This window comes from Macrotis lagotis, chromosome 8 (assembly GCF_037893015.1).
Source record: "Macrotis lagotis isolate mMagLag1 chromosome 8, bilby.v1.9.chrom.fasta, whole genome shotgun sequence".
Lineage (NCBI taxonomy): Eukaryota > Metazoa > Chordata > Mammalia > Peramelemorphia > Peramelidae > Macrotis > Macrotis lagotis.
In genome coordinates, this window is record NC_133665.1 from 169,074,424 (window position 1) to 169,101,388 (window position 26,965).

At 38.3% G+C, this 26,965-nt stretch overlaps 1 protein-coding gene and 1 long non-coding RNA gene across 23 annotated transcripts in view; one reads left to right on the forward strand and one right to left on the reverse strand.

Annotated features, from left to right (window-relative positions):
- ADAMTS9 (ADAM metallopeptidase with thrombospondin type 1 motif 9) overlaps window positions 1-26,965 on the forward strand; it is a 190,898-nt gene that overhangs the window by 96,526 nt on the left and 67,407 nt on the right. For all 5 annotated transcript variants that reach the window (XM_074198810.1, XM_074198811.1, XM_074198812.1 and 2 more), the window contains 2 exons: window positions 4,471-4,632; window positions 8,242-8,418. In XM_074198810.1, coding sequence (XP_074054911.1) covers window positions 4,471-4,632; window positions 8,242-8,418 — 339 coding nt within the window. The remainder of the gene's footprint in view (window positions 1-4,470; window positions 4,633-8,241; window positions 8,419-26,965) is intronic.
- The window catches only part of LOC141496339 (uncharacterized), a 33,814-nt gene continuing 22,329 nt past the window's right edge, over window positions 15,481-26,965 (reverse strand). For 7 of the 18 annotated variants that reach the window (XR_012471024.1, XR_012471025.1, XR_012471021.1 and 4 more), the window contains 2 exons: window positions 21,217-24,727; window positions 15,491-20,194 (listed from right to left, as the gene is read on the reverse strand). This is a non-coding gene — a long non-coding RNA (uncharacterized LOC141496339). Of the gene's footprint in view, window positions 20,195-21,216; window positions 24,728-26,965 lie in introns of all 18 variants that reach the window. The other 11 variants (XR_012471018.1, XR_012471023.1, XR_012471019.1 and 8 more) reach the window with 11 other exon arrangements.

Genomic DNA, 26,965 nt, shown 5'->3' on the forward strand with positions numbered 1-26,965 from the left:
AAGCTATCCAGTCTTGGTTTGACACACCTGCTCCGCTCTGCTACTTAAGACAAGCAAGTGTTCATAAAGCCTTTACAAACTAAGAATCTGGAGTTACCAATGAAGTCTGGTAGGAATTGGAAGTCCGTTTTGTAAGGGATGAATGAACAGTTTGCATCTTTTTTTTTTTAATGAATGCAGAAAAGTAGTCTTTGTCTGCAACTCAATTGCAAAGAGTGCAGCTCTCCAAAGCTCTGTCCTTCCTGTCAAGAGATCAGTTGATGGAATGACAGTGTTCCCTTATACTTCCATCAGTCTCACTTACATTCAACTGATGTGGAGAGTGGCAGAAAGTATTTTTTTAATGTAATCACCCAGAGAGCTCAGGAACTTGCTAGTGAAATCATAGGTATTCAGATTACCGAGCACCTGTAAAACAATGGTCCCTGGGTTCCAGTTATGATGGATATCCAAAGGAATGACAGATCAAATTTATTAGAATTGAAAGATTAAGTATAACATAGATATTTGGGCATTGGTATAAATTCCCAAATCTAAATCCATCAATACTCAGAGTCAGAATGATAAAAAAGAATAGACCAGCCTAAAAGTTGGAATAACTAGATTCCAATCCTGCCTTTGACACATTGGCTATGTATCCTTGGGTAACACATTTCATTTCTGAGAGCTCCTATGAGACAGAACATTCCTGACACTGATGAATTTGGAGGTCAAGGACTAAATAGAGACCTAAGTAAAACAAAATTAAAAATTGATTGCCTGCCAATGGGCAGTGTCCAGTCTTGGTGTCTTGGAGTCAGAGGCTCTCAGTTCACATCTCAGTTCTGCTACCAGAGAAGTTAAGCAACTTGCCCATCGTCAACTCAAATAATTTAAGTAGTCACTTGGTTTCTTTGATTCCTCATCAATGCAATGATAGGATTGGAGTAGCCAATCTCTTCCAGTGAAACTGAACTTCTTAGCAACATTGTGCTAGACATCAAGGAAAACAGGGAGGAAACATCGAGCATGGTCACTACCCTCGAGAACCAGACAACCATGTTGGAGAGATGCATTAGGGAAACGAAACAACTTGAGAATTCTGAAGTTGCTTTAATTAAAGAATAAGCAACAGGCAAGTGATGGAGTTAATATAATTCCATCATCAAGGCTCTAACTATTTGGTGAAGTTCTCCATAGTTGAGTGAGGCGTAAAGACATCAACTGGTTGGCTCAGCACCATATATCACTTAAACATTGTACAAACATTAATTAGCATGCTAGGTGCAAGGGATGAAAAGACTAATAACAGAAACAACACACACACACACACACACACATGCACACACACACACACACAGAGGAGCTTGGATTCTACCAGAGCAAATAAGAGAAAGCAACATGTCTCTACATATGCTCATTAAATAGAAGATAAATTTGGGGAAGAAGGCAAAAGATTAGCTAACATTTTTATATTGTTTTATGGTTTACAAAGCACTTAGTATATATATATATATATGTTGCTTCTCATTCAGTTCTCACAATTCTCTGAGGCAGATGGGATATTATCACATAAGGAAATTGAGGCTGTGAAATATTAGTTGACTTGTCCAGGATCCATAACTAATAAGTACCTGAAACAGGATTTGAACTTAAATCTTTGTGACTCTAAGTCCAATACTGACCCCATGTTACTAAACTCTGGGAGGGGAGAGCAGGAAAGATGTTAAACAGATGCACAGATGAGTTAAATAACAGAGCTGGAGAATTGACACAGGTTTTCTTGATTCCCAGCCCACCAGCCTGTCTTTTTAGTATGTTAAAATATAGATAGTGTTACTAATGTTGGAAAAACTGAAAATCCATTTGTTGTTCAGTTGTCAAAGACAAGTCTCTTCTGACACATTAACTCAGGGCTCGGAATTCATACTGGATTACTTAGTGTTTTTAATTAAGGAAAAGAAGGGAAGGAGGAGAGGAGATGAAAGGAAAGGAGAGGGGAGGATGAGCGGAGAGGAGGGGAAGTGAAGGGAGAGGAGAATGAAGAAAGAAAAAGAGAAAAGGAGATAAGTTAGAAGAGAGGGAAGTTGTGGAGATGATAAAGAGGAGAGGAAGTGAGGAAAAGAAGAGAAGTGGATAGTGGAAGGAGAAGAGAAAATAAGTGAAGATGAAGGGAAGGTGAGGGGATGACAAGAGGAGAGGTGAGGAGAGAGAGAAGCTAGGAGTAAGAAGTGAAGGGGAGAGGATGAAAATGGAGAGTAGGGGGAGGGAAGAAGAGATACTGTCCCAAGGGTTGGAAATATAATTATAATAAGAAAACTCATTTTCCTTAAGGACTATACATTTTAGTGGGGGTGGTGGGGAGACAACTCCTATAGAGAGCGGTGAACAAGGAATGATGTTTTGGTTTGTCAAATTCATCTGGCAATGGCCAGAGGAACCACAGGAAGGCCATCTTGTCCACAAGCAATGGCAGAGTTAATTTAATTTGTTTCTAGAAACTGGCCAAGGTGGAGATGGTGTCTGTCTGAAAAATCACAAACCCAGTATTTTAAAGACCATCCATATCATATATACCTGGGTCCTCTGAGGATATAAGATGGGATTCATGTGAACTGAACAACACACACAAACACACCCACGCATTCATAGAAATCAAATTGATTCCTCTGGAAAAAAAATAATAATTTTTACTGCACATCCAAGCTGGTGTTGGAGATAGCAGTTTAAAAATGAAAACAGCCCCTGTTTGACCATTGAGGGGAAGGACTCCAATTCCCAATTTCAGATAATGGCAGTGTGCAAGAAGACACTGGTAGACAAAGGAATGAGTTGGTGTGAGATGAAGCTGGGGTGGTGATATTTGCTGTTTGGAAGTAAATAGCATTTGTTGGGAATTAGATAAGGCTGTGTCTGAACAAAGACCTCAAAATTGTTGCGATTCAACTCAAGGCTTGTAGAATCTTGGGAACTGGGTTGCTTTTGTGCCAGATGGTTTCTTTATAGGTGAACTGGGCTAGTTTGAACCGGGGAGCTAGCAGACACACACGGAATTTAGAAAGATAGGGAAATTTATGCAAAGGAGAAAATACTCCTGAGGTACAGATAAAATGAGAAAGCTATGCAAAGACAGCCTGGGAAGTTACTGAAGTGCATTGTTGGTTCTTTGAAAAAGCATGATAGGAAATAATGAGGATCAAAATGTTTCTGGAGGGAAATTTGACCATATGGACTTGACCGAAACACATTTGGCAGAGTGAAAATACAATGAGCTACTACTGCGAAATGTTGGGAAAGGGTTGGAAAGAAAACTGGTAGTCACAGGCATTATATTGATTAAAGGACTTCCTTATTTACTCATTGATTTAGACCTAGAAGAGACCTTAGTGGTCATCTAGTCCAGCTCCCCCCCTTTTTTAACAGAGGGAAAAACAGAGTCTCAGTGATAAGCCAAGAAATACAGTAAAAAGCTCTTGGACTTTTGAATGACAAACTCTTTTTTTTTAATCTGACTCTCTTGACCTTACAGAAAGGTGCTGTGAAGCTGACATGAAACAATAGATATGATTGTTTTGACAAGAAAAAAACTATTTTTCCCTCTTCCCTTTAAAAAATGCCTTTTTATCAAAGTCATTATTTCTGGATAGATAATGATGTTTGTATTCCACACCCCCATACATACACACACACACACACACACACACACACACACACACACACACACACACAATCATCATCATCATCATCATCATCCTCATCATCCTCATCCTCATCATCCTCTTCCCATGTGGTAAAGAAAAGCAACTAATGAGCAATTGCCAGTTCTTACTATATGTCCAGGACTAAGGGGTGATGGTCATCTTCCCTGGTCGTTCCGGGCACTGCAGTTTAGGAAGAAGTGTTTAATGATGAATTGTTAACATTTGAAGGAACAAGCATGAATAGCTTTGGAATTAGTCTCTTCCTAAATGGGCTTAAAGTAGTCCCAAAGAATGCATGCTTCAGTTGGCACTTTTCATTTGGATACTAAATGAATTTTTCTGTTATCTTAGCTGGAAGGACCTCAGAGCCCCAGTCCAACCCTCACATTTCACAGCTAAGGAAACTGAGGCCCAGAGGAAATAAAGGACTCAACCAAGATGACTCAAATAGTCAGTGACCAAATGCTAGCTTCATTTCCAAAATTTCAGAATTCTTATTACTTTTTCAGTTCCTCAGAGAAAGCTGCTAATATTTTCATTCATTTTTGCACAATTTTTTTGAATGCCTACTTCCTCTGTCTAAAGGTTTAAAAAAAAGTACAAAAACATACCTGTTGCCCTCAGGATGCTTAGACTAAATAGTACATACATTCCAGCGGTTTTCTGGATGATGGCTTCTTATCATTTTATCAGTTTTCAAGATACTTTTCATTTCATTTGTCCATCACCTAAAGTTAGATCTTATTGGTAACAAAAGACTTGGATTAATTTCTTGAATTGATTTGTTCAGTGCTCAAGTACATGTGCTGGTGGGTTCCAGCGTCGAGTCGTTGTCTGTCAAGATGAAAATGGATATGCTGCTAATGACTGTGCGGAGAGACTTAAACCTGACGAGCAGAGATCCTGTGAATCTGGCCCCTGTCCTCAGTGGGCTTATGGCAACTGGGGAGAGGTGAGATCACCTATTGCCTCCTTTTCATTTTGTTCATGGAAGTAGTGTCAGCCAATCCAGTCACTGTGTGGTTTGATCTGGGAGGTGGAAGATGGTGAAATGGGGAGACAGGGAAGGGGGAGTCAGGACCTGGGATTTCATTCAAGTTGGAACTGATGCCTATCGACAACCTTAGCAATTTATCTTATTAGACAGCCATGGGGCAGGCATTGAGTAGTCGAGTCAACTTGCCCAAAGTCACATAGCCTTTGTACATCAAAGGAAGGATTTATATTGAGTTCTTCCTGACTATGTGGTTAATTATATCTACTAAACTATTCCACCTTTCCCACTGGTCATATATTTTATTTTTTTATTGATATTTTATTTTATTTTTCCATTTACATGGTGTGAAAGTTTTATAACATTCATCCACCTGCATTATTATAAGGTTCATATTTTTCCTACTACCCTCCTTCCCACCTCCCTCCCCTCAATAGCAAACACTCTGGTAAAAGTTGTACATGGACATTTGTGTTTAACATATTTATACATTAGTCATTTTATGTATGAGGAATTAGGACTAAAAAAAAAATCCTTGGAATAGGAAGGAAAAACATTAGAGGAGTTTAAAAAAAAAACTCTCCATTCAGATTTTGTGGGGTTTTTGGTTTGGTTTTTTTCTCCTCTGAATGTGAATGGTGTTGTCCATAACAGTTTTCCCAGGGTTGTCCTAGATCTCTGAACTGCTGAGGGGAGCTGGATCCTTCATAGCTGATGAACTCACAATGGTGTTGTTAATGTCTCCAGTGTTCTCTTAGTTCTGCTCCCTTCCTCAGCGTCAGTTTGCACAATTCTTTCCATGCTTCTTTAAATTCCAACCATTCATGATTTCTTATAGAACAATAATATTACGTAACATTCATGTACCATAATTTGTTCAACCATTCCCCAATTGATGGGAAATTCTTTGCCACTATAAAAAGCTGCTATAAATACTTTTGAACATGTTGGACTTTTCCAACATGATTTCTTTTGGATATAGGCCTAGTATTGGTATTGCTGGTTCAAAGGGTATTTCTCTTTGGACAGAGTTCCATAATGCTCTCCAGAATGGTTGGATTAGTTCACAACTCCACAAACAGTGCAGTAATGCCTCAACTTACTCAAAACCTCTTCAACATTGATCATAGTCCTTTTTTTGCCACCTTAGCCAATATGATTGGAATGAGGTGATCACTCATAGCTGTTTTAATTTTCATTTCTCTAAACAGTAGTAATTTTTCATATGATTATATATAGATTTGATTTCTTTATTTAAATGCTGCCTGTTCATATCCTTCATAGGATATATATATATATATATATATATGTGTGTGTGTGTGTGTGTGTGTGTGTGTGTGTGTCTGTGTGTCTGTGTGTCTGTGTGTCTGTGTGTCTGTGTCTGTGTGTATGTGTATTTTAAATGTTATACAAACATTTACAAATTCTGACTCTGGCATTTAGTAATTCACCAGGTATTTATTTAGCTGCTGCTAGGTGTAAAAACCTTTGGTAGGTCCTAGGGATAAAAAGAACACCGACCCTCCTAACCTCTACCCTCATTTAAGGCCTTTGAACCTCAGTTTCCTCATCTGTAAAATAGGGATGATATCATATGCCCTATGAACCTTATAAAATTGCCAAATGAAAAAGTATAGGTAAACAGCTTTGCAAACTTTAAAACTTTGAGTCAGCTCTATTATTATTGCTCTTTAATAATTAAGCTCATTAATTTGAGTTATTAAAGCAATAATCTTAAATTATCAACCATTTTTCTGTATCTTTCAGGAAGATACAGCAGCCATCCACTTCTGTCCTTTTAAAGTTATTTTAATGATTAAGTGAGTAATTAGTAGTTAATATAAGAAAACACTCACTGGAGAAGTATTGACTTTTGCCTCATTATTAATGGGTTTAAAGTATTTTGAGAGTTTATTTTCTTTAGCGAGTAAATATTTTTCTCAAGTCTTCTTTTCATTTGAGGAATAAGCTTACTTTTTTCACTCAACCATAGATTCTCATGATGCTCAACCATGGGAAGAAAGCCCAGAATCCATCGAGCCTATGACCTCCTCATTTTACAGATGAGGAAACTGAGATCCAGGGAGATTAAGGCACTTGCCCTTTCAGAAAGGGGCAGAACTAGGATTTCAAACCAGATCCCCTGACTTCCAATCCATCTCCTTTAAAGCAATGTGCTGCTTCTGTTCGCTGGTTCCTTGGGTTCAGAAGAGACCCAATATTCTGAATATGGAAAACTTTAATGCATGCAGTGTGATTATTGCCATCTGAGCTGTCTTTTACTCTTTGGAGTGAATAATTATTAATGCGTCTTCTATTTTTTAACTCCTCAGCTGTTGTTTGTTCAAAATTCTAATTTACTGGGCCATGAAATTTGTCTTGAAATATCTAAGCCCATTTCTAGCAACTTCTGAATTCACAGAACAGAACAGAACAGAACAAAGAAATTGTATTGAGTTCTTCTCTTGCCTTAACTAAATTTTATATAGTAAATAGATGGATTGAGGGATGGAAAAAATTGTGAAAAGTACAAATGAAATCTTTTGAGCCTAGTGAGTACATCATTCCAAATACCTCATTAAAACCATTTGTTTATAGTCAGTTGTGCTAAACATGTAACTGAGAGGCTGTAAGTGAATGTCAAGATTTTGAATGACTTTCATCATCCTATAAAGGTAAAGTCTATTAGGAGAATTGAAGAGGAAGCTCCATTTGGTGTTACATACACATGAAATCCAAAAGAGAATATTAGAGATTAGAATAAGGATGGCTCCTTGAAATAGTCTTGGTAATTCTTAAATGTATATGCTTAGATTTCATATGGATTCTGAGATATTTTGATACAATGAATGCAAAGCACCAGTGTTCTAGAATTAGGGATCCTGAGTTCAGATCTCCTCTATGGTCCTAGCTGTGTCACCCTGAGCAAGTCACCTCTCTGAGTCTTACTTCTTTCATCTCTAAACTAAAGAGATTGGACAGAGAAACACAAAGTCTCTCTTCACCTTTAGTCAGATGACCTCTTTACATAAACTTCAAAAGAATAGTAGTGAACTGGAATGAGAAACTATTGCCCATAAAACTTTATTCTTAAAGAATTCCAATGTTCCTTCCACCCCTGAAAGCAGCAATCTTGAGGTACTTTACTTTGGCTGGAAAAAAATACCATCATCTGGTTACCTATAGGCTGGTGATGGTTCTCTCTGAATTTAGGTTAGTTGATCTTAGGCAATAATCCCAGAGTTTGTCTAGGGAGCACATACATTTCTTTCTAATTTGACAAGACCCACATAAACCAGTATTTGTTGGCCTACTCTTCTAGCCCCTAGGCCATTGCCATAATCAAGGTGAGAAATTAGAGTAGATATTAGAGTAGGAGATTACCTATTATAGACCTCCACAGTCTCCGTGTCCTTTTTTTTTTTTAACCAAACAGCTGCCTATCATTTGATATCATGGCTGAGAAATGTCAATTGAGGCTGAGAAATTGCCAAAGCACCCTAAAAAAGCCTCCCACCCCCCTGTTTATTGTTACAATGATTTTCACCTAACTTCATTGTCTTTCAGTGCACCAAGCCATGTGGTGGAGGAACAAGGACTAGACTGGTGGCTTGCCAACGTCCCGATGGAGAAAGGTTTACAGACCTGAGCTGTGAAATTCTGGAAAAGCCTCCGGATCGTGAGCAGTGCAATACTCATTCTTGTCCTCAAGATGCAAGATGGAACTCTGGTCCTTGGAGCTCGGTACGGCCCTAAATCTTAATATTTGTTCATTGGTGTCTAGGTTCTCCATAACCCATCTAACTAGACATTCTGTGTGTTTTGATGCTGTGGTGTGTGGGGAAAAGCCACTTTGGGAACAGATGCTGCTGTGTGCCTTCGAGCCTCTTTGATGATAGACTGGTTTTGGTGGAAGAGATGTTAATTCTGCCAGGTCGTTAGGGTCCATTGGATGCACCACAATGAGAATTTAACAGTAGGGTTCCCTTCCACCTTCTTGACTCAAAAGGGCAAGTAGACTTCATAAAGGACTTAACTAAAAGCAAAGAAGAATATAGATTACAATTTTATATTTATAGACTATACCTACTAACAACTATTGGAGGTATAATTTAGTGTACTTCAAACATTTAAGATTTCATCAGTACAAGCCCATTCTTTCCTCTCATCATTGGTGACTATGACCCTATATGTCCTTTAATAGAAAGTTTCCTGAATTGCTGTGACCCTCCCTTCACCCCCAAAAAGACATCATTTGGTTAGCCAATCCTTTGATGATGAATCTCTTCTATTTTAAAAACCTAAAAACCTCTCATTTTGACAGAATGAAAATGAGCTCAAAATCCTTCATTTCCAAAGCTAACTTCTGGCAATTTTTAAAAATATATTTTGTACCAATTGAACTTTTTGCAGTTTTTTAGCATTGTGACTTGAATAGGGCAATCATCTGCTTATTGAAGCCAAAGCATATTGGGATTGCACTATCTGATGATAACCTGTGTTCCTTATTTTTTTACCATGAGTGATTGTGCAGAGTGACAGACTTAATGATTCCTGAGACTGTTGTCTATAAAGCAAAGTGAAGGTGGTGGGGAATCCAAGATGCCCGAAATGTTTGTGTCTATGTTAACTGTCAAACCAGTTTCACCACTTTTTTCCATTTGTGACTCATCTTAATGTTTATTGAGATTGTACTTTACAAAGCAGACAAAATGAACACAGTGGAGGAACTGGTCATTTGATGACAGTCAAGCGTCTCCAAATGTTTTCAACTATGTTAAGACAGTCAAACCAGTCTTCCTTCATTCTCCCATCACCATTGTCTCTTTGATGGTTAATACTGTACAAAGCCAACAAAGTGAACACAATGGTGATTTTTGTGATTGTTAATGTGTTTCCATTCCCAATTTGACCACAGTCTTAATGAAGACTGAGACTACATTTATAAAGAAAAGCAAATGTGCTTGTAGAGTTGGTGCTTTGGTGGTTGTTGAGATGGCCTCCCATGTCCTCATTTACATTAAGACAGTAAAACTAGTTTCACCAATTTTTCTTTCTGATCTAAGCTTCTGTTCCTACTGACAAATGTGCTAGTGTAAATGCTATGCACAGCTCTTCATAAACAGAATCAATGAATGTGTAAATATAGTATTTCAGTTAAGTGAATTGTAAGTCTTGGTGGGGGAAGTCAGCAGGGAGAGACACCTGCAATCTGGAATGGCTGCTCAGTAAATGCAGTCAATTTTCACATGAAGACAGTATTTGCACTAAACTCAGATTTAGTTTTATATTGAATTGTTGTTAGGTGATGATCTTTTTTTCATTTTTTTAAAAATCAAAATGGTTAAGAGAAATATTCTCAACCATTACAAAGTCAGCCGCATAGTAGGTTCAGTTATGGGCATTACTAGAATTTCATGTCATTTCTGAGAATGCTATGACTTTGGTCTCTAAAATGAAGTTATAGCAGTGATTGTGTAAATTCAGTATTTGGAATAAGTCCAAGGCTAAAGGATTTAGAATATAATCTTATGTAAAATTAGCTAGATTGCAAGGAATTTTGTAAAATGTCTAAGAAACAGACCTGAAATTTCATTGACACTCAAATCTATAGATCAGTAGTTTTTTATCCCTACAGTTATTCAACTTCTGACAATGGACTGAGAGATGTTTTGAGGAAGATCATAATGTCTTCCATGAGATTAAGAAATAGGAGGGTCAGTCATTCTTAGGCCCCTTAATAGATAATTATGCATGCTTGAGTTGATTTTTAGCATGTACTTATGACCTCTTAGCATAATGAGTTCTATAAATTTAGCTAACCCCAATTTTCCAAATTTCCTCTTTCAAATTTTAAGATGGGGGTGGCTATGTGGCCAAGTGGATAAAGCACTGGCCCTGGAGTCAGGAGTACCTGGGTTCAAATCCGATCTCAGACACTTAATAATTACTTAGCTGTGTGGCCTTGGGCAAGCCACTTAACCCCATTTGCCTTGCAAAAAACCTAAAAAAAAATTTAAGATGGAGGATGAGTAATCCCAAATTCCCCTTTCCCATGATTTGGAGAATAGATCTATATTTATTCTCACTTCATACCCCATAGTTCCATAAGTAAATCTCTATTCTTTGTTCTAGATAGAAAATAGAAGGGGTGAGGAGTAGAGCTTCTTAAAATCATTGTATATTAGAGGATGAAAGGATTTAAGAGAGGTTTTTTTAATCTAGCCTCTTATTTTTACCATTGAGGAAACTGAGGCCTAAAGAAGCAGTCTTTTCCCATCATCTCATAGCTAGTTAGTACTTTGTACAAATCCTCCATAAATGTCACTTCAGTGAGACCCAAGCTTAAGCTGCTCCTCAGATTTCCACAATTTCTCCAAAGATCAGAACCTAGAGACTGTAAGATTTGATGGTGCTCCAAATTTGTTATTATTTCTTTAACCAAAGCATTTGATTTCTAATTGGCATCCTTATCAACACAAGTCAGCATCTTTTCTGCCACTTAGAGTCCAAGAGTTGCCCCAAACACAGAGAGACTGGTTAAGTCTCTCAGGATCCTATGGCTAGCATGTGTCAGAGGTAGGATTTGAATCTAGAACACCTTGACTTTGTGGTCAGCTTTCTAACTACTTTAAAATTCTGCTTCTTATCTTGGAGTGTCCAGTTTAGCTGCCTCTATCTAGACTAGCTCCTAGAACTGAATCTTCATGGTGTGGCTCTCTGTATCAAGGCTGGCTGTCTTTCATCATCTCCAGAAACAGCCGGATTACTTTGCTCAGATTAACATCCACTCATGGACTAGGAGAGCCTTAGCACTGAAGTTTAGGTTGTATGAGAAACATGTATTGCCTTAATCAGGTTTAAAATGTATAATCTGATTGTATTGAATTGAAGTATTTTTACACCTATTTTCTGAAACCCTGGCATTGTCAAAAAAACATGGTGCTCTGTTACCTTCATTCACAAAAATGTATGTGTGCCCTATTCATCCACATATGTGAATAGCTAACCTCAATATTAGAAATGCTTAAAAACTCAAGTGACTTTCTAGATAAGGTGGGCATTATCCATATGCACCTTTAAAGTTGCTTGCCACATCAATAACAAGTGAGACATGGTTTTTAATCATCATTTTAAAAGTTTAAAGTAAAAAAAAAGCTTAAAATCTAAAATGCTTCATTTTTATTTTTTTTTATTTTTTTTAAAGATTTTATTTGAGTTTTGAGTTTTACAATTTTTCTCCCAATCTTCCTTCCCTCCCCCACCCCCCACCCCCACAGAAAGCAGTCTGTCAGTCTTTATAAAAATGCTTCATTTTAATAGATACATCAGCTACTGATTGCCTACCAACCAGGGTCATCTCCAGTTGTCCTGATCCATAGCTGGCCACTGGATCCAGATGGCTCTAGAGGAAAAAAAGGGAGGCTGGTGACTTGGCACAGCACCCCCTCTCTCCAATTCACTTGCTTGCCATGGCATCACCTTTCTGATGACATGATGGGTTTTTTTTTGAGAATGAAGGACAAGCATCATCATCAATTTTAAAAGCTTAAAATTTAAAATATTTTATATTAATAAGCTACCTTGGCCACAAGCAAATTGTCCTAAATAAGATTTTTGCTTTAGGCTTTAGAGTTCTTGTTCATTTCTATGGGTGCTATGGTAATATTTCTGTCCAACTTTAAATTGAATCATACCTCAGTCAGTTCTGCCAATAGCCATAAAACTGTTATAGGCATTTATATTTGGTGCTTCTATAATCAGAATTGTCAATCTTGCCAATATTCTGCTTGAGGTGGTAACATTTTACTTTTAAATAAGGTTTTTAGCAGGTTTCTGAAAGTGACCAAGTTTCCCTATTAGTTTCTCAAAGCTGTGCTTTTCTCCCCCCAAATTACTCCCACAAAATGGAATCTATCCAAAAAAACACTCCTCCAAGCTTCTTTATGCACAGAAATTTTCAGAAACAGAAGACTTATGGGCGTTGTCTCATTCAGCAAACTCTTCCAAATCATTCTTTCACCAATAGGCACTTATATTCTCTAGCCTAGGACCCCTAAAGTGAAGCTACCTAACTGATTATGTTTCAAATATGACTTAAATCACTCTAAAATTTGGGCACTCCAGTTAAGAGTCTTGAAGAAAAGACTCCATGGATATCTATAAAGAAATTCATCTGCAAAACAACCCTTCAACCTTTTCTGATAATGTTTTGTTATTGAATTTTGGATTCTAGAGAGACTACAATGGGAAAAGCCCCTACTTCTAATCACTAGGAGTGAAAGAAATAATGAGTTCACTCGTTGATTCCAGGAAGAAGTCCTCAGGAGAATTCGAAATAGTGAAAGAATGGTCAGGAGATAGTAAAACCGTCAGGAGAATTCTAGAATGCCAAGATAATGTGCTCATATTTATAATTAAGGTTAAAAAAAATTTGTGCAATGACTTGAAGATTCAGAATGGTTCTGCAACCATTCCCTGGCCATTCCCTGAATAGACATTATTGTACTAATAGAAACTGCTTAGGGCAATTATTTAAGACAAACCTATACACTCCTCTGTGACTAGGTGCCTTTGAAATGATACTTGTCAACTTAGATAATGAGAATTGATGAACTACAAAGACCAAAGAAATGGGCTTGAGTTGCTGCCTAGCTGACATATGGATTTGTGCCTACCTCATTTTCATGTTAAAGTGTACACTGTATGTAGTATGAGGGAAAAAATTGACTTTGGTGTTTTTAACCACCTCATTGCTTCCAGCTACTAAAAAAAAAAAGATTGTAAATATTTTTACTCTAATATTTTTGGACAACTTTAAAAAAACAACTGAACTTATGATGGCCTGACTTCCTGAGCAATATAGATTTCTATGTATTTATATGTAATAAAACATATTTATTTTTCCAGTATTGTTATTTAATTTCATATTTCATGTTTATGAATCAGTGTTTCGTGGCAGCCTTCAAAGACAAGTAGAATGTAATCAGAAATGCATGTAAATATTTCCTTGGAGCTAATAAAAAAGATACATTTACATTTTGTAAATTCTATCCCGCTCCCCAAGAAATCAGAGTAACCAAATAGCAATTTTTGTATAATATGTTAGTTTCATTTGTATATGTTAAAAATGATATTTTTTCTAAATAATTCTGACTTGGAAATGGTACTCAGTGTTATAAAAATAATTTGGGGTGGGGGTCAAACATTTTGTTGGTTTTTCTTTTATTAGTTTTACTGATTCTTAGTTCTCAACTATAAAATATGCACAAATTTCTTACTGTGCTCCTGTTGATGACTTTTAGTCATAGCCAGCAGGTAAATAACAATTGGTTGGGAACAATGACTCCAAAGCATTGACAGCGTATTGGCCACCTTCTCTATGAAGCTACTATTCCTGAATTTGATTAGCCTATGAAAATCCCTTGTTTCTTGCATTCAAATAGCAGAACAGGGTTTAAGGCATACCTCAGCTTTCATTTCCATTCACTTGAAAAAAGAATAGCTTACAAAGCAAGAAAAATAGGAATAGTGTATAAGGGCATATCCTTTTGAGAAAAAGAAAAAAAAAAAAACTACTGGTTCTTCACCTATTCTTCAGACCCAAGAGAGGCAATATGGCAGAATAAACGGTACAATTGAAGAACATTGGCTCTAGAATCAGAGAATTTGGTTCAAATCCTGCCTTTGATGTTTACTACCTCTTAGATCTTGGACATGTCTCTTTAATCCTCTTAGATCATGCAAAATGAAGGGTATCTTCCTGTGGTATCTTCCGACTTTAAAGCTATAACCTTGTGAGATAGGAAGATATGTTCAAATCTTGCCTTTTACAGGGAGGATTTATTAACTATATAACCAAGGGCAAGTCAGTTAAGCTCTGATCACTCCAGGTAAGTTTCTAAGACTTACTCAATTGTAATTGCAATCTGCATTGGTATATGGAATTCCTGTCCCAATGGAGTCATAGATCTTTAATGCATGAAATATTGATTTCCTGGTAACTCTCAGTATAAAAAATTTTGTCTAGAAATTAAGAGTTAGTTCAACATTTTCTTGGAAGTAAGTAGATTCTCCATAGGGAAAAAGAAAAGTTTATCTAAGATACTCCTTGACTCTCATAGGGCTATAAGCTCTTGCACATGCTGGCCTCCTTCCTTCCAATTACAATGCAAAGTTGAGAACTAAAAGTATAAAAGTGGAGAAGTCAGAATCCTCCTTAGTGCCACCAGAAGGCTTGACTGCCATCGTCATTTATTAACCTCAGACCTTGGCCAATTTAATTGGCCATCACATTCAAATCTTTGAAGTAACCAGATTGACTGTCCTGAGGTCATATGGAAATGGATTCTCTTCTTTACAGAACTTTGAAAACTTTGAAAGTAGAAAGCATTTAAGTTGTGGCTGAAATCCAATATTTGCCCCATATCAACATTATCTGACTAATTTTAATGTTGGCTCTCAGACAGCAACAGAAATTTTCTGAATTCTTATCACTAAATTAGCATTCCTATTTAAGAACAGAATTAATTGATACTTCCCATATGTAGATGAAAAGCCCTCTTTAGGTAATGGGAAACCCTATCTCTTTTTCTTTAGAGAATTTAATATTAACCAGATCTTTCTAGGTAGCAGGGTAATTAATGTTAGCATTAAACTGATGTTGAGACTTTTTTCCATATATAATATAGTATAAAGGAACATTGTTATATAGTTTTGCTTATGATTTTTAAGTCTAACAAAAACTTCACAAACACTGCCTTTGTGATAGGTACAGTCTCTTTTCCCAGAAAAAGCAAATTCATTGTTCCTAGCCAAAGTTAGAGAAATACAGAGCCATAAACTTAAAAGGTAGAAAGATCCCTCTTACCATCTTTAGAAACCAAAAATTATCATGTAATTGCTTTTTACGAAGTTAGTAATATATAGAAAGCTCCTTGAAGACAAAAACCATGCTTTATTCATCTTAATATCCTCAGTATAGTCCTCTCCATTTTGGGGTTCAATAAATGTTTGTAGAATTTACTGTGAAGCTATTACAGTTGCCAAGCTTTATTTACCCCAGTCTACTTAGCATTGGCTTAGTTAGAATTTGTCAGAATTAGCAATCAAGTATTTTTTGAGGCCCCATGGCAATGACATGATCTCCAAGGCACAGTCCGTCCCTCCTACAAAGTGACATTTCATGGTGACGTGGCTGGTGTCCTTCCCCGCTTCAGACCCACCGCCTGCATTTTTCTATTTCTGTAGTTTTCAGTGGGTTGACGGAGAGAGGTTGGTTGTTTGATTCTGAGGGGGAGCGTGTTTGCTTGCTGATTCCCGTAGCTGGGATAGCCTTTGTGGAGGCGATGGGAACAGAGAAGACTTCTGGAATGTAGAGTAGGAGGGGCGGCAATTTCTTCCAGGCTGAGCTGGTGAGAAGAAAAAAGACTAGACCTGGGTGAGGGGAGTTGGGAAAAGATGGATGATGGAGACAGAGAAGGGAGAATAGAGTTTTATGGTATTACCGTGCCATCTCCCCATCCTTATCCTACCCCCTTTGCAAGGTAAAACTACTGAGATTCAGGTGTGCTGAGAGAAAAAAATATGAAATAGCATTTGGGTTTTACTCTTGTTAATCCAGCATAAGATTCCCTTCCACCAAAAAAAAAACAACCCAACCCCAAACCAAAAAATACATTGCAAATTGCCATTTGCACAAATATGTGTGTGTGTGTGTATATATGTATGTATATATATATATACACATATATATTTGTGTGTATATATATGTGTGTGTATATGTATATACATATATATGTATATATGTGTGTGTATATATCTATAGCTATAGCTATATCTATAACTATATCTATAGATATCCTTGTATCTATAGCTCCTAACATAATGCCTGGCATATAAAAGGAGCTTAATAAATACTTGTTCATTGAAGAAGGGAAGAAGTGTTAAGAATGCCGAATTTGGAGGCAGATCTGGGTTTGAATCCTAGGTCTACTATTGCCATTTGTTTGACCTTGAACAAGTCATTTGATTTCATGGATCTCATTTTCCTTTATTATAAAAATGATGAGATTGAACTTCATAACTTTCAAGGTCTCGTCTAGCTCTAAATTAATGACCTCATAACAATACCAGAAATAGATAGTATTCAATCCTACTTCATAAGAAATCATCCTTAGATTAATACCCCTTTGGAAAGGGAATCTGTCCATATTATTTCTATTTAAGTTAGGGGCAATCCTGTATCTTATATATACATATATACCACATATAATATAAAATGCATATAATATTTATTCATTATGTAATATATAACATATACTTATATAATATAATATATGTATATATAAAAAACTGGGAAGATTCATAGAATGGGCTTCTTTTGTAGTTAATAAAGCAAAAGCATCAGTCAAAGAATGACAGAAGCAAAAAAAAAAGTAAGGCTAAATAAATAAAATACTTTATTCCTCTGCAGTGTCAATGGTGGGACCTTTGATCTTGAAATGAATGTCCTCTCTGGAATCCAGAGAGATTCGACCCAGTTCTATTCCCAATCTGGTTAATTTACTAATGCCAATAAAAAAGCTAGAATGAGTGAATTGTCTTTTCTTTGGGGTGGTGATGAGGAAGAAGGAAGAATGGGGCTAGGGGAGTGAGCACCTCACTCATAAAACTTCAGTGATGTCTCATCAGTGAAATTTTCAAAATATATAAGCCAAGAAGTGGGAAACTGAGGAAAATGACTAGAAAGTCAAGCTTATAACAAAGGAGGCATGAACTTAATGACCCTATCCATCCTATTCCCTCTCAAGGTAGGGAGAGAAGGAATTCATGGCATTGAAAAGCAATGAACCAGCTGAGTAGAACGCTTTTTACTTTTCAGAATATTTGAATTAAAAAAAAAACTTCAGTTTATTTAGGGTCTCCAAATGGTGAACCCAAGGCTTAATGATTAGCCTTGCCATTGCTTTGACATGGGAAGGTGGGGGCTGTTGTTTGCAGAAAACTGGAAGGCATTCCTGAGGCTATGAGCAGTAGAGACAACATGAGGAGAGAGAGAAAGACAGATTAGCAGAAATAGTCTATCTGGGTCAAACTTAAGTGTGGGAAGGTCAAAGCAGCTAGTAAAAAAAATACTTTCCTCTTTTGTGGGAGCTCATAGGTCAAGCTTCTCAGCATAGCAATCTCTGATGATTGAGCTCTCTGGTGGACCAGAAAGATAAGCTATGTTTTAAAGAGGTCTTATGATCAAAGATGCTACATCTTCCCTTTTTTTTGAGTTGAGAGGTGTGGGAAAAGATGATTCTGGTGGACTTTTCCCCTTTTAACAACGGAAAATAGAATAGATGAGTAACGTTATTCTTTTTGATGATATACTGGGAAGTAAATCTGACCAGTAACAAGTTGTGTAGGTCCATCTATTTAGTTTCAAAAAAAAAAATACTCAAAAATACTTGAATGAATTAGTCTCCATAAAAATTGTAAAAAGTAAATTCTTATGTCTGCTATAGCTTCTCTTTTAGGAGACAAGGCCAGAATCTTGTTTATAGATTGTCTGGGTCCCCTGATACTGGTTTATGAAAACCATCAGAAACTATTTATATCCAAAGTTGCAGCTAGGACTATCTGCATATTAGGGTCACTTACTAGCTGTGTGACTTTGGCCAAGTCATTTAAATCCGATTGCCTCACATTCAGGGCCATCTCCAGTCGTCATGATCCACATTTGGCCACTGACCCCGATGCCTCTGGAGAAGAAAGTGAGGCTGGTGATTTAGCACAACCCACCCCCCACACACACACACACACTCAAATCCAGTACATGTACTTGTCATGGCATCACCTCCATGATCTTTGAGAACAAAGGACAAATATTATTCATGATATTACTCAAATTATATTTAACATACCTTCCTTGATTTTGCTTATGTATACACAGTCCTCTCTACTGTCCATAACTGTTCACCATTTATTTAGAAAGACTCATGCTATCCTGAATTGTCTTAAGACTTGATTTTTAAAAAAATTTTAATCTTGACTGATATAGAACCTAGAGCCAGAAATCATTCAGCCATCCTCTTAGTTCTGATGAGGGAAGGGAGATAGAGAGAGGCTAAGAGATTTGTCCAAGATCACACAGGTTATAGAATTAGTATTTGAATCTAAGTCATAAGATTTTGAATGCCGTGCTCTTTCTCACCACCCCACATTTGTGGTGATTATGAAAATTTTCCCTTTAAAAACTAATTTATATAACAATTTTCTCCCATTGAAACTGGAGAGAAATTTATGTTTGGTGTGCATTTACAGGCCAATAAATGGATGAACAAATCATCTTGGTTTTCTCTAAGGGTTTGGGGCTGTCCAAGAGTAGGAGGAAGAAAGCAAATAGGGGTGTGTGACACCCAAGGTTCGGGGTTGGTAGAGATGGGTTGTAGAAAATGTCAGTGGCAAACAGAATTAAAGGCTCCTGACTTGTTAGTAAGTATATATCTAGAAGGACTAATTACAGGGGCTGGGCTGGGTGGAGAGCCAAGTAAAGCAAGGAGAGGAAGCTGAGGTCACAAAGGGTGCAAAGAATAGATGGGAGAGATAGAAAGGTGGAAAAGGAAAGACCTCATTGTAGGCTACTCAGCGGTCAATCTCACTGGAGGCAGAACATCGCTGAGTGATGGTGTGGTTCTTGGCTGGACTCTGCCTGTGGGTGGCAAGTTGAGATGAAGGTTCTGCACTTGCATTAAGAGTCATTGGGAGGTCAGGGGCTTCTTTGGAGTAGCAGCCAATTTCCTGACATATTCCTCTCTTCTCTTTCTCATTTCATCATGCTTTTAACCACTCTTCACCCTCACTCTCCTCATTGAAAAATGGTTTAGAATGGTCTAGGGGATGAATGGTCATGATGAGAATGGGGGACTCTCCTAGGAAATTAAAGAATAGACCTGAGGTTTCATTGGCAAATCCCAGGTGAGGACATTCCCTCTCCCTGTGCAGGTCAGCACCTCCTCTGAAGCTAGTCGTAGATAGTTGCTCAGAGATTTGAAAGGTGGCACTGATCCAGGATCACACAGCCAACGTGTAGCAGAGTCTAGATTTGATTTCTAATCCTGTGTCCTTTTCTATGAAATCATGCCAAAGAAAGACTCTGTGAGGCAGGAATGGAAAGGAAACTTCCATCAAATCTTCCCTCCTCCCTTTCTCCTAACCCTTTTACTAATGTGTCCTTTCCCCCATTTGCCCAAAATGCCCAACTCTGTAAGCCTTTCTTCCAGGATGGCCATAGAAGAGGTTTCTCTTTGGTTTTATTGTTCCTGATCATTTGTGGTTATGTCCTGACTCTTTGTGACCTCATTTGGGGTTTTCTTGGCAATGATAATGCAGTGGTTTGCCATTTCCTTCTCCAGCTCATTTGACAGATGAGGAAACTGAGGTAAACAGGGTTAAGTGACTTGCTCAGAGTCACACAAGTCATATTCGAACTCAGGATTTCCTGACTCTATACTCTGTAGAGTCATCCTTAATCCTAGAGGGAAAAACAAAGTTAAGAATCAGAAATTATCTAAGGTGACAGTGTTTGAAGCAAAATATCTACTATGTCCCCAGTTGCTTGACCAATTGAGGAAGTCTCTTATTTCCCCTACTCCTGGACCCCCACTCCCCCACCCCAGTACCACTTGGGAAAAATCAACTATTGTGCCCCTTGGATTGTCTTATTGAAGGAAAAGTCTAGAAATAAAGACTCCCATTAAGGCAGGGAACATCTTCTCTGCGAGTTATTGTCTTTGATGAGTTGTGTCTAGAGCCCAGGAGCTTCAGGTCTTGCCTGGGTTCTTTGGTAGGACTTAAACTCAGTTCCTCTGTCCTTGAGACCAACTCACTTTAGTCCTTGAAAAGAAACTAATTCTGAAAAGTGCTTTTTATGTAGCTTCATTTTCTCATTGTGTCTGTCTCTTGCTCCCTCCCATCTCTTTCTGTTCTCTTCTCTGTGTATGACTCTGTCTGTGTGTTTGTGTATGTCTCTGTCTTTGTTTCTCTCTCTCTCTCTCTCTCTCTCTCTCTCTCTCTCTCTCTCTCTCTCTCTGGCTCTTTCTCCCTCTCTAGATATACATGTTTTTTAAGACTGAAAATTTGATAGATTTTAGGAATCTGTTTTTAATCTTTAATTTGCATAGTGACATCCTATTAAAAAACAAAATCAGGCCCAATTCCTAAGCATCAGAAGCCCTTACTATTTTTTTCCATCAGTTTTTCCCCTCTCAACACTTTCCCCTCACCCCCCCCACCCTTAGCCTCAAAAATAAAATGCCTTAGGGAACGATGAGCTTTTTGCTTTCTTTTTTTTTTTCCCAGGGACAGCCAAGCCCTGGTTCTGAATCTTGCCAGAAGCTTCCAGTAAATATTTGGCCTTATACAAACTGCTCTCCTTTATCCGCATCAAGCAGGTCAAGGTCCAAATGCCTTTGAAAACTGAAGGGAGTTTGGAGGGGAAAAAAAATCAGTGTTACTTGTTTTCCTTGAGTTTCAAAAGAAAACAGAAACACTTGCCTGGCCAACTTAGCAGCTTTCTGGGGCGCGAGCCTTTCTTTTTCAGGGATGTGCTCATTTTCTTCTTGGCTGGCCTCTTGTTCCTTGGGCATGTCCTGGGCTGCTTGACGATGGCAGGTCATGGCTGTGATGTCAGAGAGAGTGCCTCGCTGTGAGCATGTGTGTGTGTGGTGACCGGTCAGTTCCAAGAAGAGTCATGTGGAAACGAATTCCCTAAAGCCTTCCTCACTACTCTCTGTGGGTCTGTCTCCACTGGCGATGTCGTGTCCATGTTTTGTGAGGATGTGACAGGTCCCCTCCTCCCTCTTCTTCCCATCCCTCCAAAAGTTTTAAATCATACTTTTTTTTAATTTTAGAGAAACCCTCATCACTTATAATTAATTGGACTTTTTCAGGAATAGGTTGCAATAGTTGACCTCAAAGGTCTTATGCAGTGATGTATTTTATTAGTCACAGGATCATAAATTTAGAAGATGACGCCCCCTCCGTCACCATCATCATAAAGGTAGAAAAAACCCCCTGCGGCCTAGAGAGGTGAGATCTGAACATGGATCTTGTTTCTAGGGCCATAGTTCTTTCCATTGGACCACACGGCCTCACGGGATCAAGCTTTACTTCTTGTCTCTCTTACTCTCTTTGTAATATAATTATGGGATTGGATCAAATGATTTTTAAAGTCAGCCTAGCATGGTGGTTAGAAATTGGTGCCAGGGGGCAGCTAGGTGGTGGAGTGGATAGAACACCGACCCTGGAGTCAGGAGGACCCGAGTTCAAATGTGACCTCAGACATTGAATAATTGCCTAGCTGTGTGGCCTTGGGCAACCCACTTAACCCCATTGCCTTGCAAAAAACCTTGAAAAAAAAAGAAATTGGTGCTAGGAAAAACTGATTTTGAATCCTGTCACAAAAAGGGGCATATTATGTATATGCATATATAAGTGTATGTATATAAATATATATTTATGTAATTACATATATATGTATGTGTGTGTTTTTACACAGAACTTTTTTTTAGGTTTTTTTTGCAAGACAATGAGGTTAAGTGACTTGCCCAAGGTCACACAGCTAGGTCATTATTAAGTGTCTGAAGCTGGATTTGAACTCAAGTACTCCTGACTCCAGGGCTAGTGCTCTATCCACTGTACCATCTAGCTGCCCCCTACACTGAACTTTTGACACTCCTAGGCTAATAGAAAAGTCTCCAGCTTTGAAATGAGACATCTTCTTCTTCTATCTTTTGGTCTTGTGACAATGGGCAAGCCATGCCATCTTTCTGGGTCCACCACTAAGCAGTTTCTTCAAATTTAATAATGTGAATGAAAGCAGGAAAAATGAAATTACTCTTTTCTCTTCACCCTCTGTACTACCAGATTCCTTTTAGCTTGTTTTAAGAAAAATCTGACTCTCGATTGGAACTCACCCAAAGTAAAACAAGACTGCCTGGGGTGGTTGTGGGGAACGTCCTTCTTGATGGAGATTTCCGAGTAAAGGAAGCATGGTCACCTGTTGAATGTGTTGTAATAGTGATTCTTTCAGCCTTGGGTTAAACTATGAGGCATATGGGATCTTTTGCAGTTTTGAGGGTTTTTTGATTCTATTGTTATGCTTTATAGTATTTTCTGATTTCTCTTAAGGTCAACTGGATTCACAGGGGTCAGTAAGGATCCAATCCAGGAATGGATTGAATCACATGAACCACACTAACTTTAGAGGCAGATGGCTTCAGTTCAAACACTAACTCTGCCATTTATAAAATGTGACCTTGGACAAGTCACTTTATCTCTGTGTCCTCAGTGTCCTCCCCTATAAAAAGTTCAGGTTGGACTAGGTAGCTAGGCAACTTCTGAAGTCCCTCCCAATGTCTCTATTCTAGTTCATGATTGTGTTGGGTTAGGACTGGATATACTACCTTCATTTAGACCAGAAAAAAATGTGAATGGCATTTCCAAGGATGGGTGAAGTCAGTCAGCTACTGGGTAGTCTCAAACCCAGTTTTGTTCATTTTTTAGAGATGTAAATTTATGTTTTTATGTAATCTAAAAAGTAATAATTATAATAACTAACATTTGTATAGCTGTGTATTAAGTACAGTGTTCTCTACAAGGTCTTTCCAAATATATCTCATTTGATCCTCAAGACCACCCTGGAAACAATGCCAAGACTGGCAAATTGCCTTCTGTGGCAGGGGTGAGGGGAGGGAAGTAAGATTAGGGGAAAAATTCTAAAACTCAAAATAAATAAAATCTTCACCCTAGGAAGGAGGTGTTATTATTATCCATTTTACAGTTGAGGAAACTGAGGCAGATAACTTGCCTGGGGTCACACAGCTAGTAAATGTCTGAGACAAGATTTGAACTCCAGTCTTCCAGACTCCAGGACTAGGATTCTTATCATTGAGCCTCCAACGACTTAGCCAGAGTCACATTGTCTACACATGTCAGAACCAGAATTTAAAACTCAGTCTTCCTGATTCCATGACTGGCAATCTAGCCACTATGCCTCACTATTTCTAGGGGTTTTTTGTTTTGTTTTGTTTTGGTTTTTTGCAAGGCAATGGGGTTAAGTGGCTTGCCCAAGGCCACACAGCTAGTTAATTATTAAGTGTCTGAGGTCAGATCTGAACTCAGGTCCTCCTGACTCCAGGGCTGGTGCTCTATCCACTTCACCACCTGGCCGCCCCTATGCCTCACCATTTCTAGAACTTTTGTTAGTTCACTTTCATATCAAGAAAAAGAATATTATACTCTGTGGACTAAGTATCAGGAACCTCAGAGGTCACATGCTGAATACAACAGAAGACATAATCTCCCATGGATGAGAGAAGTCCTTGTCTGAAAGTCCTTTTGCAGTGACCCAAGATAGTTGAAGATTCACAGTTATTCCCTCTCCCTTTTATAGAACAGGGGTCACAGAGCCCTTAGGTGATGGCAGACACTTTTCCATTCATTTAACTTTGGAAAGAACAGCCTGTCAGAAGAGCTTAGTGCTCCAGTGATCTGGTGTGCCATGTTGGCTGCCACGGACATTTTTTTATGTATATAAAGTTTCCAAAAAGGCTTCTGAAGTATTTCCACTTCTCACTCTCTCTGTTCCATTTTGCCAGTTACCTTTTAGAAAATAGCAAATGCCACGTTTGCTGATGCTTTTTAAGTCATTAGAGGGCTTTGGAGCTGGGGCCTGGGGTACAAGTTTTAGGTGATACATCTATTGGGACAAGAAAGAAAAGCAATCCTCAATTCTTTCTCTTGGCAAAGGTCACTGACAAAAGAGTCATAAACAGTAGTGGTTGCACTATAGCCTTGAGACTTGAAGGGAAAATCCATCGCTAGAGATAAGAAAGCTCTAACTGGGGTCCTGGTCATCATCATAAGCCTAGGAAATTGGTTGATGCGTCCTTTACATTAATGATGAGTTCCATTTTACATGGAAGATCTCAACTTCATTTGATGGAAAGGAGTGATGCATGATCTTTTCCAAGTTGCTTCCTTCTCTGTGACTCAATGTCCACGTCTGAAAATGAGAAGGTTAAACTGACAACCTATAAAATTTGGCAAACCGCTCTGTGAACATCATCTTTCAGGACATAAACCTTAGCTATATGACCTGAAAGGAATGTCCAGGACATGAGGTTCTGCTTCTTCCTATGACTGATGAGGACACTGGGACCCACAGTTGAGAAATGGCTTCAGTCAGTCAGCAAGAATTTATTAAGTTCTTACAACGTGTCCTGGCACTTTGGACACAGATACAAAGAAAGTCTTCTCTCCAAGAGTTTATGCTCTGATGGCTGAAGGAGGCAGCAAAGGCATGCATGTATAAATACAGCATAAGAATAAGAGAAATTCAAGGTACTTAAATATAGAGGCAGCTAAGCTCAGTCGATAGAGTACAGGGCCTGGAGACTCATCTTTCTGAGTTCAAATCTGACCTGAGACCCATTAGCTATTTGACCCTGGGCAAGTCACCCTGTTTGTCTCAGTTTCCTCATCCTTCAGATGAGTTGGAAAAGGAAATGACAAACCACTCCAGTATCTCTGCTGAGAAAACCTAAAATGACATCATAGAGAGTCAGACTTGACTGAAAAGACTGAATAACAAGAATTTATATAATTCATTTGGTGAAAGGTGGGGAAAGTGCATAGTTACAGGGATCAGGAAAAACTGTGTCATGCTTGGGCTATAGCTTGAAGGAAGAGAGGGCTTGTGGGAGCAAGGGGTAGGGAGAGAGTACATTCCAAGCATGGAAAATAGATGGAGTGTGCAGAAAACAGAGAGAGGGCCAGTTTGTCAGGATTAAGAAAGGCTGGAGCTGGATTAATGAACAAGGAGGCTGGAAATCTCCTTGGAGCCAAGTTATGAAGGACTTTATACATTAAACAGGGGAGCTTCTATTTATATTTTTCTAGAAGAAATGATAGCTACTGGAATTTATCCCAGGCTAGAGAGATGACCTCTGGTCAGACCTCTGCTTTTGGAAAAATCCCTTTGACTGCAGTGTGGAGCTAGGCTTGAGTGGAGAGAGATTTGAGGCAGGGAGACCAATTAAAAGCCCATTACAATAATCTGGGTGAAAGGTTGAGACTTAAGATATGATGGTGGCTGTGAGAATGAAGAGAAGGAAAAGTTGAAATGGGAATGATGCTTTGGCAATTGATAGGTTGGGGGGGGGGTGACAGAGAAGAAGGAGGTGAGGATAATATCAAGGATGACCCCAAGAGACTGGACAAATCATGTGGTTTTTTTTTTAAAGCTTATCAGGTTGGGGAGGAAAGAAAGGTGCTGAGTTTGAAATATATCCAAAACATCCATTTTAAAATGTCCACTAGGCAAGTTGATGATGCGTGACTCAAGCTCATGAGAAAGACTCGAGTTGGATAGCTAGTTCTGTGGTTATTTAACCCATGGAAAGAGATAAGATTACCAAGGAGAGAAGGTAAAGAGAAGACCCAGGACAGACGAGCCCTGAAGGACATTTACAATTAGGGGACATGACATGATAATTAAAAAGTCTGAGGAATGAGCAGAGAAAACAGGAGTGTTCCAAGAACCTTGAGAGAAGGGAGGCTTCAAGAGGATCAAATGAAGAAAAAGGTCAAAAAGCTTGAAAAGTGAGAAATGATCATCAGGTTTTTCCATTAAGAGACTGGTGTGAACTTTGGAGAGAACCGTTTTCCAAAGTCACCAAAGTAGCCTTTAACAAAAAGTGTCATTATCCCCATTTTATTAAAGAGGAAATTGAAATTCAGAGAGGTTGTGTGAGTTGCTTAGAGTGACACAGCTAGGACATTTCAAGATAGACCTGAAACTTCTTACTCCAAGTCTAGCATTCTTTCCACCGAGTTATGCTTCTGCTCCAAATGTAGTTGCTTTTGTTTTAAAGAAATAAGAAAAAGCAAGTCCACTTAATCGGTGTTTGCCTCCCCCTCCAAAAAAAATTAAATGTCTCAGAATTGAATCTAGAAAAGCATTGAAATAGTAACTGATGATTTATGTGAAGATACAAAGTCAATATAGACACTAAGTGTGAATGGCTAGCAACACCGAGTCAAACGGTTCTTAAGACCATTCATAAGGAGCCATAAAAAACTCTCCTGAGCATCCCTATAGTATAGATGCAGCCGTCCTGCCTGCGATCATAGACCATTTCTTTAAGAAAAGTGAGGATGCCAGGCCATCCTACTGGGTTGGAAGGAGCGATGTGAATTGGTCATAATGGATTTAGAGCTGCTAGAGACCACAAAGTTCAAG